Raw genomic sequence first — 19118 nt, 5'->3', positions numbered from 1 at the left:
ACAGCTCTCTACAACTACATCTATGCTAAGAAGTATGGCGGGAGCTTCATCTTACGCATTGAAGACACAGACCAGAGCAGACTGGTGCCGGGAGCTGCAGAGGCTATAGAGGATATGTTGGAGTGGGCTGGTAGGACAGACTTAATAACACACACACACCTAAACACACCTACACACACACACCTAAACACAGACCAGAGCAGACTGGTGCCGGGAGCTGCAGAGTCTATAGAGGATATGTTGGAGTGGGCTGGTAGGACAGACTTAATAACACACACCTACACACACACACACACACACCTACACACACACACACACACACACACCTACACACACACCTACACACACACCTAAACACAGATCAGAGCTGGTGCTGGTAGTGGCTGAATGTAGAGTTCATGCTGGGGTGGTCTGGTAGGGCAGACTGGTGCTGTAAGTGGCTGAATGTAGAGTTCATGCTGGGGTGGTCTGGTAGGACAGACTGGTGCTGTAAGTGGCTGAATGTAGAGTTCATGCTGGGGTGGTCTGGTAGGACAGACTGGTGCTGTAAGTGGCTGAATGTAGAGTTCATGCTGGGGTGGTCTGGTAGGGCAGACTGGTGCTGGTAGTGGCTGAATGTAGAGTTCATGCTGGGGTGGTCTGGTACGGCAGACTGGTGCCTGTAAGTGGCTGAATGTAGAGTTCATGCTGGGGTGGTCTGGTAGGGCAGACTGGTGCTGGTAGTGGCTGAATGTAGAGTTCATGCTGGGGTGGTCTGGTAGGACAGACTGGTGCTGGTAGTGGCTGAATGTAGAGTTCATGCTGGGGTGGTCTGGTAGGGCAGACTGGTGCTGGTAGTGGCTGAATGTAGAGTTCATGCTGGGGTGGTCTGGTAGGGCAGACTGGTGCTGGTAGTGGCTGAATGTAGAGTTCATGCTGGGGTGGGCTGGTAGGAACAGAGACATTTTCAGATATTAAGGAGTTTGGCCAACTTTTACAACGGGCGTTAGCCCCCGTGAGCGTTCCAACACATTCCAAGAATTTGGAATCTAATTCAGATTCTAGACATTCAGTTCCACAGCATTGTTTACATTCTAGAACATGCTGTGGACTCCGTCCAGTCATAATTGCATTTTTGCCCGTGTAATAATGGGGGCTAACGTCCTACCCTCCCCAGGTATCCCCCCAGACGAGAGTCCCCGTGGAGGAGGCCAGTACGGTCCCTACCTCCAGTCCCAGAGGCTGTCCCTGTACAGCCAGGCTGCTGACTCCCTGGTCCAGACAGGGAAGGCCTACCACTGCTTCTGCAGCCAGCAGAGGCTGGAATTACTGAAGAGAGAGGCCCTACGCAGCGGACAGACACCGCGGTGAGTTGACTAAACACACACACATACTTTTATTTATTTGATTTAACTTTTATTTAACTCGGCAAGTCAGTTAACAAATTCTTATTTACACTGATGGACTACCACGGCCAAACCCGGACGACGCTGGGCCAATTGTGCGCCCCGCCCTATGGAACTCCCAATCACGGCCGGGTTGTGATACAGCCTGGAATCGAACCAGGGTCTGTAGTGACGCCTCTAGCACTGAGATGCAGGGCCTTCGACCCGCTGCGCCTCCTCGGGAGCACATTCGCGGACATGTTTAAATAGACATACTCGCTCACACGCGGAACTGAACATTCCTCTACGGCAGGTATGACAACCGGTGCAGACACCTCCGCCCAGATCAGCTCGGGGAGAAGCTGGATCAGAAGGTCCCCGTGTGATCAGGTTCCGACTGGAGTCTGGAGGGGAACCCTTCAACGACCTGGTCTTCGGATGGAACCGGCACGAGGTGGCCCAGGTAAACCAGCAGATATGTGAGATACATTAACACAAGCTGTACCGGCAAGCAGTGTGACATTTAAAAAATAATAATAATAATTCAGACGCCCCTGAAACAAGTAACCTCGTATTTGCAACAAGTCACGTCGTATTTGCAACAAGTCACCTCATATTTGCAACAAGTCACCTCGTATTTGCAACAAGTCACGTCATATTTGCAACAAGTCACGTCGTATTTGCAACAAGTCACCTCGTATTTGCAACAAGTCACGTCATATTTGCAACAAGTAACCTCGTATTTGCAACAAGTCACGTCGTATTTGCAACAAGTCACGTCGTATTTGCAACAAGTCACGTCGTATTTGCAACAAGTCACGTCGTATTTGCAACAAGTCACGTCATATTTGCAACAAGTCACGTCGTATTTGCAACAAGTAACCTCGTATTTGCAACAAGTAACCTCGTATTTGCAACAAGTAACCTCGTATTTGCAACAAGTCACCTCGTATTTGCAACAAGTAACCTCGTATTTGCAACAAGTCACCTCGTATTTGCAACAAGTCACCTCGTATTTGCAACAAGTCACCTCGTATTTGCAACAAGTCACCTCGTATTTGCAACAAGTCACCTCGTATTTGCAACAAGTCACCTCATATTTGCAACAAGTCACCTCGTATTTGCAACAAGTCACCTCGTATTTGCAACAAGTCACCTCGTATTTGCAACAAGTCACCTCGTATTTGCAACAAGTCACCTCGTATTTGCAACAAGTCACCTCGTATTTGCAACAAGTCACCTCGTATTTGCAACAAGTCACCTCGTATTTGCAACAAGTCACCTCGTATTTGCAACAAGTCACCTCGTATTTGCAACAAGTCACCTCGTATTTGCAACAAGTCACCTCGTATTTGCAACAAGTCACCTCGTATTTGCAACAAGTCACCTCGTATTTGCAACAAGTCACCTCGTATTTGCAACAAGTCACCTCGTATTTGCAACAAGTCACCTCGTATTTGCAACAAGTCACCTCGTATTTGCAACAAGTCACCTCGTATTTGCAACAAGTAACCTCGTATTTGCAAGTGCTTTTCTTATTTCAAAAGACATATATAATTGAAACTCCGCCTCCCATCCCAGGTTGAAGGAGACCCCGTGTTAATCGGACTGTTCCCCCACCTGGAAAATGTAGTAGATGGATAGAGAACATCTACCCCATCCTCTGCCCAAACGGATATTCAATCTGCTTTTTAATTTTGTGTTTTACCCATCTACCAATAGGTGCCCTTCTTTGCAAGGAATTGGAAAACGTCCCTGGTCTTTGTGGTTGAATCTGTGTTTTGAAATGCACTGAAATACAGATAATTGTATGTGTGGGGTGCAGAGATGAGGTAGTCATTCAAAAAAAACACGATTAACGCTATTATTGCACACAGAGTGAGTCCATGTAACTTATTATGTGATTTGTTAAGGCCCATTTTTACTCCTGAACTTATTTAGTCTCGCCGTAACAAAGGGGTTGAACACTGAACTGACTCAAGACATTTCAGCTTTTCATTTTAAATTTATTTGTAAAGAATTTAGAATAACAGAATTCCTCTTTGACATTATGGGATGTTGTGTGTTGGTCAGTGGCGAACAAAAATATCCATTTTAATTTTGAATTCGGGCTGTAACACAACGAAATGTGTGGGGAAAAAAGTCAAAGGGGGATGAATAGTTTCTGCTCCTGCTCTAGGTTGAAGGAGACCCTGTCGTGTTGAAAGCTGATGGTTTCCCCACCTATCACCTGGCTAACGTGGTAGACGACCACCTGATGAAGGTCAGCCACGTCCTGAGAGGATCCGAGTGGCTCATCTCTACCTCCAAACACCTGCTGCTCTACAGGTACACACACACACACACACACACCTGCTGCTCTACAGGTACACACACACACACACACACACCTGCTGCTCTACAGGTACACACACACACACACCTGCTGCTCTACAGGTACACACACACACACACCTGGCTAACGTAGTAGACGACCACCTGATGAAGGTCAGCCACGTACTGAGAGGATCAGAGTGGCTTATCTCTACCTCCAAACACCTGCTGTTCTACAGGCACACACACAAACACACACACACACACACACACACACACACACACACACACACACACGGGTGTGATTCCCACCACCCATACAAAAATTTGTAGAATAATACTATTCAGAATAATAGTACATTTTATTCACTCTTTTCAAGATACGCAAGGACACGTCCAGAGCAAAATAGAATAACATAGTAATTATGAGCATGAGAATGTCAGAGGCAATGTACTAAAATGAATGTACAAAGTACAAAACGGTAGGTTGCTTTGTGTTATGTTGTTATTGTTGTTATTCCAGGGCTCTGGGCTGGAAGCCCCTGGTTATGTTATTGTTGTTGTCATTCCAGGGCTCTGGGCTGGAAGCCCCCTGGTTATGTTATGTTATTGTTGTTATTCCAGGGCTCTGGGCTGGAAGCCCCCTGGTTATGTTATTGTTGTTATTCCAGGGCTCTGGGCTGGAAGCCCCCTGGTTATGTTATGTTATTCCAGGGCTCTGGGCTGGAAGCCCCTGGTTATGTTATTGTTGTTATTTCAGGGCTCTGGGCTGGAAGCCCCTGGTTATGTTATTGTTGTTGTCATTCCAGGGCTCTGGGCTGGAAGCCCCTGGTTATGTTATTGTTGTTATTCCAGGGCTCTGGGCTGGAAGCCCCTGGTTATGTTATGTTATGTTTTGTTGTTGTTATTCCAGGGCTCTGGGCTGGAAGCCCCCTGGTTATGTTATTGTTGTTATTTCAGGGCTCTGGGCTGGAAGCCCCTGGTTATGTTATTTTATTGTTGTTATTCCAGGGCTCTGGGCTGGAAGCCCCCTGGTTATGTTATGTTATTCCAGGGCTCTGGGCTGGAAGCCCCCTGGTTATGTTATTGTTGTTATTCCAGGGCTCTGGGCTGGAAGCCCCTGGTTATGTTATGTTATGTTTTGTTGTTGTTATTCCAGGGCTCTGGGCTGGAAGCCCCCTGGTTATGTTATTGTTGTTATTTCAGGGCTCTGGGCTGGAAGCCCCTGGTTATGTTATTTTATTGTTGTTATTCCAGGGCTCTGGGCTGGAAGCCCCTGGTTATGATGTTGTTGTTATTTCAGGGCTCTGGGCTGGAAGCCCCCTGGTTATGTTGTTGTTGTTATTTCAGGGCTCTGGGCTGGAAGCCCCCTGGTTATGTTGTTGTTGTTATTTCAGGGCTCTGGGCTGGAAGCCCCCTGGTTATGTTATTGTTGTTATTTCAGGGCTCTGGGCTGGAAGCCCCTGGTTATGTTATGTTATTCCAGGGCTCTGGGCTGGAAGCCCCCTGGTTATGTTATTGTTGTTATTCCAGGGCTCTGGGCTGGAAGCCCCTGGTTATGTTATTGTTGTTATTCCAGGGCTCTGGGCTGGAAGCCCCTGGTTATGTTATGTTATTGTTGTTATTCCAGGGCTCTGGGTTGGAAGCCCCCTGGTTATGTTATTGTTGTTATTCTAGGGCTCTGGGCTGGAAGCCCCTGGTTATGTTATTGTTGTTATTCCAGGGCTCTGGGCTGGAAGCCCCTGGTTATGTTATGTTATTGTTGTTATTCCAGGGCTCTGGGCTGGAAGCCCCCTGGTTATGTTATTGTTGTTATTCCAGGGCTCTGGGCTGGAAGCCCCCTGGTTATGTTATTGTTGTTATTCCAGGGCTCTGGGCTGGAAGCCCCCTGGTTGTTATTGTTGTTATTCCAGGGCTCTGGGCTGGAATCCCCCTGGTTATGTTATTGTTGTTGTTATTCCAGGGCTCTGGGCTGGAAGCCCCTGGTTATGTTATTGTTGTTGTTATTCCAGGGCTCTGGGCTGGAAGCCCCTGGTTATGTTATGTTATTGTTGTTGTCATTCCGGGGCTCTGGGCTGGAAGCCCCTGGTTATGTTATTGTTGTTGTTATTCCAGGGCTCTGGGCTGGAAGCCCCCTGGTTATGTTATGTTATTGTTGTTATTCCAGGGCTCTGGGCTGGAAGCCCCCTGGTTATGTTATTGTTGTTATTCCAGGGCTCTGGGCTGGAAGCCCCCTGGTTATGTTATTGTTGTTATTCCAGGGCTCTGGGCTGGAAGCCCCCTGGTTGTTATTGTTGTTATTCCAGGGCTCTGGGCTGGAATCCCCCTGGTTATGTTATTGTTGTTGTTATTCCAGGGCTCTGGGCTGGAAGCCCCTGGTTATGTTATTGTTGTTGTTATTCCAGGGCTCTGGGCTGGAAGCCCCTGGTTATGTTATGTTATTGTTGTTGTCATTCCGGGGCTCTGGGCTGGAAGCCCCTGGTTATGTTATTGTTGTTGTTATTCCAGGGCTCTGGGCTGGAAGCCCCCTGGTTATGTTATGTTATTGTTGTTATTCCAGGGCTCTGGGCTGGAAGCCCACTGGTTATGTTATTGTTGTTATTCCAGGGCTCTGGGCTGGAAGCCCCTGGTTATGTTGTTGTTGTTATTCCAGGGATCTGGGCTGGAAGCCCCCTGGTTATGTTATTGTTGTTGTCATTCCAGGGCTCTGGGCTGGAAGCCCCCTGGTTATGTTATTGTTGTTGTCATTCCAGGGCTCTGGGCTGGAAGCCCCTGGTTATGTTATTGTTGTTGTCATTCCAGGGCTCTGGGCTGGAAGCCCCCCAGTTATGTTATTGTTGTTATTTCAGGGCTCTGGGCTGGAAGCCCCTGGTTATGTTATTGTTGTTGTCATTCCAGGGCTCTGGGCTGGAAGCCCCCAGTTATGTTATTGTTGTTATTCCAGGGCTCTGGGCTGGAAGCCCCTGGTTATGTTATTGTTGTTATTTCAGGGCTCTGGGCTGGAAGCCCCCTGGTTATGTTATTGTTGTTATTCCAGGGCTCTGGGCTGGAAGCCCCTGGTTATGTTATTGTTGTTATTCCAGGGCTCTGGGCTGGAAGCCCCTGGTTATGTTGTTGTTGTTATTTCAGGGCTCTGGGCTGGAAGCCCCCGGTGTTCGGACACCTTCCTCTCCTCCTCAACAGAGATGGCAGTAAGCTCTCTAAGAGACAAGGAGATATCTACATACAGAGTTTCCAGAGGAGTGGGGCCCTACCTGAAGCACTACTGGATATCACCACACACTGTGGATCTGGCTTCAACAGTAAGAGAGGGAGGGGGATATCTTTATACAGAGAAGTAGTGCACTAAACAGGGAATAGGAGTCAGATGTAGTGCACTAAACAGGGAATAGGAGTCAGAAGTAGTGCACTAAACAGGGAATAGGAGTCAGATGTAGTGCACTAGAAAGGGAATAGGAGTCAGATGTAGTGGACTATACAGGGAATAGGAGTCAGATGTAGTGCACTATACAGGGAATATGAGTCAAATGTAGTGCACTATACAGGGAATAGGAGTCAGAAGTAGTGGACTATACAGGGAATAGGAGTCAGATGTAGTGGACTATACAGGGAATAGGGGTCAGATGTAGTGCACTATACAGGGAATAGGAGTCAAATGTAGTGCACTATAAATGGAATAGGAGTCAGAAGTAGTGCACTATACAGGGAATAGGAGTCAGATGTAGTGCACTATACAGGGAATAGGAGTCAGAAGTAGTGGACTAAACAGGGAATAGGAGTCAGAAGTAGTGGACTAAACAGGGAATAGGAGTCAGATGTAGTGGACTAAACAGGGAATAGGAGTCAGATGTAGTGGACTATACAGGGAATAGGAGTCAGAAGTAGTGCACTATACAGGGAATAGGAGTCAGAAGTAGTGGACTAAACAGGGAATAGGAGTCAGATGTAGTGGACTAAACAGGGAATAGGAGTCAGATGTAGTGCACTAAACAGGGAATAGGAGTCAGATGTAGTGGACTAAACAGGGAATAGGAGTCAGAAGTAGTGCACTATACAGGGAATAGGAGTCAGATGTAGTGGACTAAACAGGGAATAGGAGTCAGAAGTAGTGCACTATACAGGGAATAGGAGTCAGAAGTAGTGGACTAAACAGGGAATAGGAGTCAGATGTAGTGGACTAAACAGGGAATAGGAGTCAGATGTAGTGCCACTATACAGGGAATAGGAGTCAGAAGTAGTGGACTAAACAGGGAATAGGAGTCAGAAGTAGTGGACTATACAGGGAATAGGAGTCAGAAGTAGTGCACTAGAAAGGTAATAGGAGTCAGATGTAGTGGACTATACAGGGAATAGGAGTCAGAAGTAGTGGACTATACAGGGAATAGGATTCAGAAGTAGTGCACTAGAAAGGGAATAGGAGTCGGATGTAGTGGACTATACAGGGAATAGGAGTCAGAAGTAGTGGACTAAACAGGGAATAGGAGTCAGAAGTAGTGGACTAAACAGGGAATAGGAGTCAGATGTAGTGGACTATACAGGGAATAGGAGTCAGATGTAGTGGACTATACAGGGAATAGGAGTCAGATGTAGTGGACTAAACAGGGAATAGGAGTCAGATGTAGTGGACTATACAGGGAATAGGAGTCAGAAGTAGTGCACTAGAAAGGGAATAGAAGTCAGATGTAGTGCACTATACAGGGAATAGGAGTCAGATGTAGTGCACTAGAAAGGGAATAGGAGTCGGATGTAGTGGTAGGGTGCCATTTGAGAAGCATCCTAAATGAACGTCCCCCTGTCATCCTGCAGGTAACCGTGTTGGTCGTAAGATGGAGGAACTGATCGCGGAGTTCAACCCGTCCAAGATCACCACCCACTCTGCCCTGCTAGACCTGGACAGACTACCGGAGTTTAACAAGTACACTACCTGTCTGTCTGTCTCTGTGTCCATCTCTCCCCTCCCTGCTAGACCTGGACAGACTACCGGAGTTTAACAAGTACACCACCTGTCTGTCTGTCTCTGTGTGTCCATCTCTCCCCTCCCTGCTAGACCTGGACAGACTACCGGAGTTTAACAAGTACACCACCTGTCTGTCTGTCTCTGTGTGTCCATCTCTCCCCTCCCTGCTAGACCTGGACAGACTACCGGAGTTTAACAAGTACACTACCTGTCTGTCTGTCTCTGTGTGTCCATCTCTCCATCTCTCCCCTCCCTGCTAGACCTGGACAGACTACCGGAGTTTAACAAGTACACCACCTGTCTGTCTCTGTGTCCATCTCTCCCCTCCCTGCTAGACCTGGACAAACTACCAGAGTTTAACAAGTACACTACCTGTCTGTCTCTGTGTCCATCTCTCCCCTCCCTGCTAGACCTGGACAGACTACCGGAGTTTAACAAGTACACTACCTGTCTGTCTGTCTGTCTGTTCATCTCTCTCCTCCCTGCTAGACCTGGACAGACTACCGGAGTTTAACAAGTACACTACCTGTCTGTCTGTCTCTGTGTCCATCTCTCCCCTCCCTGCTAGACCTGGACAAACTACCGGAGTTTAACAAGTACACTACCTGTCTGTCTGTCTCTGTGTGTCCATCTCTCCCCTCCCTGCTAGACCTGGACAAACTACCGGAGTTTAACAAGTACACTACCTGTCTGTCTGTCTCTGTGTTCATCTCTCCCCTCCCTGCTAGACCTGGACAGACTACCGGAGTTTAACAAGTACACCACCTGTCTGTCTGTCTCTGTGTGTCCATCTCTCCCCTCCCTCCACGGGTTCTGTAGGCTGGCTGCCGTCAAACCTCAAGGTTGAGTTGAGTTGAAGGGTGGAAGCCATAGTAGGTTTGTCCCTGTTGCTCTGGGGTTCAGCCACCAGGGATTGTAGCCTGAGCACCAGTCTCTTCAGTTGACCTGCCACTCCTGGTCATCGCCATAGAGACTGGGTCTCTGGCGATCTCAACGTTCAGCACGCAGCTGCTTTACTGGGCTGAGTTGCTCGTTGGTTGTTTGAAAATAACTTTCATATTTTACATGACAACATGTGGAGCCTCAAATGTAATTATAATTATATTTAAAAAAATCAAAAAAACAATATTTAGCTGTTAGCGAGGCAAGCTGTTGCTTATTTTGATTCTTAAAATCAAGGCCTAAGACGTTTTGTGGTTGGAATTACAGTACGTATTTACTCTGCGAATTTAGCTTGCAACTTTTCACACTGTCAACACACTGGTTGCTTAGCAACCGGATAGCAACACTTTAAGTGGAGATTAAACAGTGGTAGTTCCAATAGTTGCCTAATCGTTGTGATTGGAGGATAGCTGCGAGGGGTTATCGAACCAGGATCAACTCCTCTGTTCTCCTCAAACTCATTAATGAGTTGAAGATGGCAGAACGTCCGGTCTCTGGCACATGGTGCGGAGTACAGGGAGTGGAACGTTAGCTAAGAGACTGTTACCCTGGCAACAGGTGGTGCTGTTGCACTGTGTATTTCTGCCTGTATATTGTGTCTGCTGACCTGCCCCCATTCAGTCATGATAAATGACTCCAATAATCGCCTAGTCATGATAAATGACTCCAATAATCGCCTAGCCGTGATAAATGACTCCAATAATCGCCTAGCCGTGATAAATGACTCCAATAATCGCCGAGTTGTGATAAATGACTCCAATAATCGCCGAGTCGTGATACATGACTCCAATAATCGCCGAGTTGTGATAAATGACTCCAATAATCGCCGAGTTGTGATAAATGACTCCAATAATCGCCGAGTCGTGATAAATGACTCCAATAATCGCAGAGTCATGATCTTCAGTTTAGAATGCAGTTCGATTAATCAGATGGAGAGAAGGTGTGACCCCAATCAGACCCCTGGGTCTGGCATCGCCCACCCCTGGTGTAGCACATAATGGTCTAGGATCAGCTTTCTCAATTCTTCTCCTAACCACCCTCATCTTAACAACTCGCTCTAGACCAGTCCTTAGTAATCTCAGTAGTAATCCTCTCTGTGTTCTCCCAGGATCCACCTGCAGCAGCGTATCGATGACGCGGTGCAACGCGATTGGCTGGTGAGGGATCTGCAGGTGCGGATCCAGGAAGTGTACGGGACACAGGTCCAGGATCAGGATGTTCTGCAACCAGATTACATCACACGGGTTCTACACCTGCGCAAGGTAACTATGACCTCATCACAGGGGTTCTACACCTGCGCAAGGTAACTATGACCTCATCACACGGGTTCTACACCTGCGCAAGGTAACTATGACCTCATCACACGGGTTCTACACCTGCGCAAGGTAACTATGACCTCATCACACGGGTTCTACACCTGCGCAAGGTAACTAGGACCTCATCACAGGGGTTCTACACCTGCGCAAGGTAACTATGACCTCATCACAGGGGTTCTACACCTGCGCAAGGTAACTATGACCTCATCACAGGGGTTCTACACCTGCGCGCAAGGTAACTATGACCTCATCACACGGGTTCTACACCTGCGCAAGGTAACTATGACCTCATCACACGGGTTCTACACCTGCGCAAGGTAACTATGACCTCATCACACGGGTTCTACACCTGCGCAAGGTAACTATGACCTCATCACAGGGGTTCTACACCTGCGCAAGGTAACTATGACCTCATCACACGGGTTCTACACCTGCGCAAGGTAACTATGACCTCATCACAGGGGTTCTACACCTGCGCAAGGTAACTATGACCTCATCACAGGGGTTCTACACCTGCGCAAGGTAACTATGACCTCATCACACGGGTTCTACACCTGCGCAAGGTAACTATGACCTCATCACAGGGTTCTACACCTGCGCAAGGTAACTATGACCTCATCACACGGGTTCTACACCTGCGCAAGGTAACTATGACCTCATCACACGGGTTCTACACCTGCGCAAGGTAACTATGACCTCATCACACGGGTTCTACACCTGCGCAAGGTAACTATGACCTCATCACACGGGTTCTACACCTGCGCAAGGTAACTATGACCTCATCACACGGGTTCTACACCTGCGCAAGGTAACTATGACCTCATCACAGGGGTTCTACACCTGCGCAAGGTAACTATGACCTCATCACACGGGTTCTACACCTGCGCAAGGTAACTATGACCTCATCACAGGGGTTCTACACCTGCGCAAGGTAACTATGACCTCATCACAGGGGTTCTACACCTGCGCAAGGTAACTATGACCTCATCACACGGGTTCTACACCTGCGCAAGGTAACTATGACCTCATCACAGGGGTTCTACACCTGCGCAAGGTAACTATGACCTCATCACAGGGGTTCTACAGCTGCGTGCAAGGTGACTATGACCTCATCACAGGGGTTCTACAGCTGCGTGCAAGGTGACTATGACCTCATCACAGGGGTTCTACAGCTGCGTGCAAGGTGACTGGGTGTAACCAAGGTAACGGGGCATCAGCTGTTGTGTCGGTCTTCGCACCAGCTGAAAAACAATCCCTTCATCCCTCTGGCCTTCCGACTTTCCCAGTTTGAGAATATCACAGCCCAGTGCAGAATGTGGAGCCTGTCTTTCTGGAGGTCACCATCTCTCTCTCTCTCTCTCTTTCCATCTCACTCACATATCTTCTCTCTGTCTGAGCTGGTAGCTCCAGAGTATTCTTACCTTTGGGTTCAACCCTTCTCCTGTCTCTGTGTCTCTCTCTCAGGGTCATATTTCTGCTGTGTCTGACCTGGTGTCCTCAGAGTATTCCTACCTTTGGGTTCGACCTTCTTTCTCTGACCAACAGATGACAGCGCTCAGCTCAGAGACACAACACATCGCTACTCTGGTCATACGGTACGTCCCATAACTACTACAGACTAACAGGACGACTCTGGTTCATACCATAACTACTACAGACTAACAGAACTACTCTGGTTCATACCATAACTACTACAGACTAACAGGACGACTCTGGTTCATACCATAACTACTACAGACTAACAGGACGACTCTGGTTCATACCATAACTACTACAGACTAACAGGACTACTCTGGTTCATACCATAACTACTACAGACTAACAGGACGACTCTGGTTCATACCATAACTACTACAGACTAACAGGACGACTCTGGTTCATACCATAACTACTACAGACTAACAGGACTACTCTGGTTCATACCATAACTACTACAGACTAACAGGACTACTCTGGTCATCTGGTCCATACCATAACTACTACAGACTAACAGGACGACTCTGGTTCATACCATAACTACTACAGACTAACAGGACGACTCTGGTTCGTACCATAACTACTACAGACTAACAGGACGACTCTGGTCCATACCATAACTACTACAGACTAACAGGACTACTCTGGTTCATACCATAACTACTACAGACTAACAGGACGACTCTGGTCATCTGGTTCATACCATAACTACTACAGACTAACAGGACTACTCTGGTTCATACCATAACTACTACAGACTAACAGGACGACTCTGGTTCATACCATAACTACTACAGACTAACAGGACTACTCTGGTTCATACCATAACTACTACAGACTAACAGGACTACTCTGGTCCATACCATAACTACTACAGACTAACAGGACTACTCTGGTTCATACCATAACTACTACAGACTAACGGGACTACTCTGGTTCATACCATAACTACTACAGACTAACGGGACTACTCTGGTTCATACCATAACTACTACAGACTAACAGGACTACTCTGGTTCATACCATAACTACTACAGACTAACGGGACGACTCTGGTCATCTGGTTCATACCATAACTACTACAGACTAACAGGACGACTCTGGTTCGTACCATAACTACTACAGACTAACAGGACGACTCTGGTCATCTGGTTCATACCATAACTACTACAGACTAACAGGACGACTCTGGTCATCTGGTTCATACCATAACTACTACAGACTAACTGGACTACTCTGGTTCATACCATAACTACTACAGACTAACAGGACTACTCTGGTTCATACCATAACTACTACAGACTGACAGGACGACTGGTTCATACCATAACTACTACAGACTAACAGGACTACTCTGGTTCATACCATAACTACTACAGACTAACAGGACGACTCTGGTTCATACCATAACTACTACAGACTGACAGGACGACTCTGGTTCATACCATAACTACTACAGACTGACAGGACTACTCTGGTCATCTGGTTCATACCATAACTACTACAGACTAACAGGACGACTCTGGTTCATACCATAACTACTACAGACTAACAGGACGACTCTGGTTCGTACCATAACTACTACAGACTAACAGGACGACTCTGGTTCATACCATAACTACTACAGACTAACAGGACTACTCTGGTTCATACCATAACTACTACAGACTAACAGGACTACTCTGGTTCATACCATAACTACTACAGACTAACAGGACGACTCTGGTTCATACCATAACTACTACAGACTAACAGGACGACTCTGGTTCATACCATAACTACTACAGACTAACTGGACTACTCTGGTTCGTACCATAACTACTACAGACTAACAGAACGACTCTGGTCCATACCATAACTACTACAGACTAACAGGACTACTCTGGTTCATACCATAACTACTACAGACTAACAGGACTACTCTGGTTCATACCATAACTACTACAGACTAACAGGACTACTCTGGTTCATACCATAACTACTACAGACTAACAGGACTACTCTGGTCCATACCATAACTACTACAGACTAACAGGACGACTCTGGTCATCTGGTTCATACCATAACTACTACAGACTAACAGGACGACTCTGGTCATCTGGTTCATACCATAACTACTACAGACTAACAGAACGACTCTGGTTCATACCATAACTACTACAGACTAACAGGACTACTCTGGTTCATACCATAACTACTACAGACTAACGGGACTACTCTGGTTCATACCATAACTACTACAGACTAACAGGACGACTCTGGTTCATACCATAACTACTACAGACTAACAGGACTACTCTGGTTCATACCATAACTACTACAGACTAACAGGACTACTCTGGTTCATACCATAACTACTACAGACTAACAGGACTACTCTGGTTCATACCATAACTACTACAGACTAACAGGACGACTCTGGTCATACGGTTCATACCATAACTACTACAGACTAACAGGACGACTCTGGTCATCTGGTTCATACCATAACTACTACAGACTAACAGGACTACTCTGGTTCATACCATAACTACTACAGACTAACAGGACGACTCTGGTTCATACCATAACTACTACAGACTGACAGGACTACTCTGGTTCATACCATAACTACTACAGACTAACAGGACGACTCTGGTCATCTGGTTCATACCATAACTACTACAGACTAACAGGACTACTCTGGTCATCTGGTTCATACCATAACTACTACAGACTAACGGGAAGACTCTGGTCATCTGGTTCATACCATAACTACTACAGACTAACAGGACGACTCTGGTTCATACCATAACTACTACAGACTAACAGGACTACTCTGGTCATCTGGTTCATACCATAACTACTACAGACTAACAGGACGACTCTGGTTCATACCATAACTACTACAGACTAACAGGACGACTCTGGTTCATACCATAACTACTACAGACTAACAGGACTACTCTGGTTCATACCATAACTACTACAGACTAACAGGACGACTCTGGTTCATACCATAACTACTACAGACTAACAGGACTACTCTGGTTCATACCATAACTACTACAGACTAACAGGACTACTCTGGTTCATACCATAACTACTACAGACTAACTGGACGACTCTGGTTCATACCATAACTACTACAGACTAACAGGACTACTCTGGTCATCTGGTTCATACCATAACTACTACAGACTAACAGGACTACTCTGGTCATCTGGTTCATACCATAACTACTACAGACTAACAGGACGACTCTGGTTCATACCATAACTACTACAGACTAACAGGACTACTCTGGTTATCTGGTTCATACCATAACTACTACAGACTAACAGGACTACTCTGGTCATCTGGTTCATACCATAACTACTACAGACTAACAGGACTACTCTGGTCATCTGGTTCATACCATAACTACTACAGACTAACAGGACTACTCTGGTTCATACCATAACTACTACAGACTAACAGGACTACTCTGGTTCATACCATAACTACTACAGACTAACAGGACTACTCTGGTTCATACCATAACTACTACAGACTAACAGGACGACTCTGGTTCATACCATAACTACTACAGACTAACAGGACGACTCTGGTTCATACCATAACTACTACAGACTAACAGGACGACTCTGGTCATCTGGTTCATACCATAACTACTACAGACTGACAGGACTACTCTGGTCATCTGGTTCATACCATAACTACTACAGACTAACAGGACGACTCTGGTTCATACCATAACTACTACAGACTAACAGGACGACTCTGGTTCATACCATAACTACTACAGACTACCAGGACTACTCTGGTTCATACCATAACTACTACAGACTAACAGGACTACTCTGGTTCATACCATAACTACTACAGACTAACAGGACTACTCTGGTTCGTACCATAACTACTACAGACTAACAGGACTACTCTGGTTCATACCATAACTACTACAGACTAACAGGACGACTCTGGTTCATACCATAACTACTACCGACTAACAGGACTACTCTGGTTCGTACCATAACTACTACAGACTAACAGGACGACTCTGGTCATCTGGTTCATACCATAACTACTACAGACTAACAGGACGACTCTGGTTCATACCATAACTACTACAGACTAACAGGACTACTCTGGTTCATACCATAACTACTACAGACTAACAGGACGACTCTGGTCATCTGGTTCATACCATAACTACTACAGACTAACAGGACGACTCTGGTTCATACCATAACTACTACAGACTAACAGGACTACTCTGGTTCATACCATAACTACTACAGACTAACAGGACGACTCTGGTCATCTGGTTCATACCATAACTACTACAGACTAACAGGACTACTCTGGTTCATACCATAACTACTACAGACTAACAGGACTACTCTGGTTCGTACCATAACTACTACAGACTAACAGGACTACTCTGGTTCGTACCATAACTACTACAGACTAACAGGACGACTCTGGTTCATACCATAACTACTACAGACTAACAGGACGACTCTGGTTCATACCATAACTACTACAGACTAACAGGACTACTCTGGTTCATACCATAACTACTACAGACTAACAGGACGACTCTGGTTCATACCATAACTACTACAGACTAACGGGACTACTCTGGTCATCTGGTTCATACCATAACTACTACAGACTAACAGGACTACTCTGGTTCATACCATAACTACTACAGACTAACAGGACTACTCTGGTTCATACCATAACTACTACAGACTAACAGGACTACTCTGGTTCATACCATAACTACTACAGACTAACAGGACTACTCTGGTTCATACCATAACTACTACAGACTAACAGGACGACTCTGGTTCATACCATAACTACTACAGACTAACAGGACGACTCTGGTTCATACCATAACTACTACAGACTAACAGGACTACTCTGGTTCATACCATAACTACTACAGACTAACAGGACTACTCTGGTTCATACCATAACTACTACAGACTAACAGGACTACTCTGGTTCATACCATAACTACTACAGACTAACAGGACGACTCTGGTTCATACCATAACTACTACAGACTAACAGGACGACTCTGGTTCATACCATAACTACTACAGACTAACAGGACTACTCTGGTTCATACCATAACTACTACAGACTAACAGGACTACTCTGGTCATCTGGTTCATACCATAACTACTACAGACTAACATGACGACTCTAGTCATCTGGTTCATACCATAACTACTACAGACTAACAGGACGACTCTGGTTCATACCATAACTACTACAGACTAACAGGACTACTCTGGTTCATACCATAACTACTACAGACTAACAGGACTACTCTGGTCATCTGGTTCATACCATAACTACTACAGACTAACAGGACGACTCTGGTTCATACCATAACTACTACAGACTAACAGGACGACTCTGGTTCATACCATAACTACTACAGACTAACAGGACGACTCTGGTTCATACCATAACTACTACAGACTAACAGGACGACTCTGGTTCATACCATAACTACTACAGACTAACAGGACTACTCTGGTTCATACCATAACTACTACAGACTAACAGGACTACTCTGGTCATCTGGTTCATACCATAACTACTACAGACTAACAGGACTACTCTGGTTCATACCATAACTACTACAGACTGACAGGACTACTCTGGTCATCTGGTTCATACCATAACTACTACAGACTGACAGGACTACTCTGGTCATCTGGTTCATACCATAACTACTACAGACTAACAGGACGACTCTGGTTCATACCATAACTACTACAGACTAACAGGACGACTCTGGTTCATACCATAACTACTACAGACTAACGGGACTACTCTGGTTCATACCATAACTACTACAGACTAACAGGACTACTCTGGTTCATACCAAAACTACTACAGACTAACAGGACTACTCTGGTTCATACCATAACTACTACAGACTAACAGGACGACTCTGGTTCATACCATAACTACTACAGACTAACGGGACTACTCTGGTTCATACCATAACTACTACAGACTAACGGGACGACTCTGGTTCATACCATAACTACTACAGACTAACTGGACTACTCTGGTTCATACCATAACTACTACAGACTAACTGGACTACTCTGGTTCATACCATAACTACTACAGACTAACGGGACTACTCTGGTCATCTGGTTCATACCATAACTACTACAGACTAACAGGACGACTCTGGTTCATACCATAACTACTACAGACTAACAGGACTACTCTGGTCATCTGGTTCATACCATAACTACTACAGACTAACAGGACTACTCTGGTTCATACCATAACTACTACAGACTAACAGGACGACTCTGGTTCATACCATAACTACTACAGACTAACAGGACGACTCTGGTTCATACCATAACTACTACAGACTGACAGGACTACTCTGGTTCATACCATAACTACTACAGACTAACAGGACTACTCTGGTCATCTGGTTCATACCATAACTACTACAGACTAACAGGACTACTCTGGTTCATACCATAACTACTACAGACTAACAGGGCTACTCTGGTTCATACCATAACTACTACAGACTAACAGGGCTACTCTGGTTCATACCATAACTACTACAGACTAACAGGACGACTCTGGTTCATACCATAACTACTACAGACTAACAGGACTACTCTGGTTCATACCATAACTACTACAGACTAACAGGACTACTCTGGTTCATACCATAACTACTACAGACTAACAGGGCTACTCTGG

General features: G+C 45.9%; 1 protein-coding gene across 1 annotated transcript in view; it reads left to right on the top strand.

Moving 5' to 3' along the window:
- Positions 1-6: 6 nt before the first annotated feature.
- The window catches only part of LOC135534384 (nondiscriminating glutamyl-tRNA synthetase EARS2, mitochondrial-like), a gene marked incomplete at its 5' end in the record, with an annotated part of 38968 nt that continues 19856 nt past the window's right edge, over positions 7-19118 (top strand). The window contains 9 exon segments of the mRNA XM_064961401.1: positions 7-130; positions 1157-1346; positions 1678-1742; positions 1745-1827; positions 3544-3692; positions 6807-6979; positions 8484-8592; positions 10685-10838; positions 12357-12487. Of these exon segments, the coding sequence (XP_064817473.1) occupies positions 7-130; positions 1157-1346; positions 1678-1742; positions 1745-1827; positions 3544-3692; positions 6807-6979; positions 8484-8592; positions 10685-10838; positions 12357-12487 (1178 nt within the window).

This window comes from Oncorhynchus masou, unplaced genomic scaffold (genome assembly GCF_036934945.1).
Source record: "Oncorhynchus masou masou isolate Uvic2021 unplaced genomic scaffold, UVic_Omas_1.1 unplaced_scaffold_3337, whole genome shotgun sequence".
Lineage (NCBI taxonomy): Eukaryota > Metazoa > Chordata > Actinopteri > Salmoniformes > Salmonidae > Oncorhynchus > Oncorhynchus masou.
This window is presented reverse-complemented; position numbering and strand designations above follow the sequence as displayed.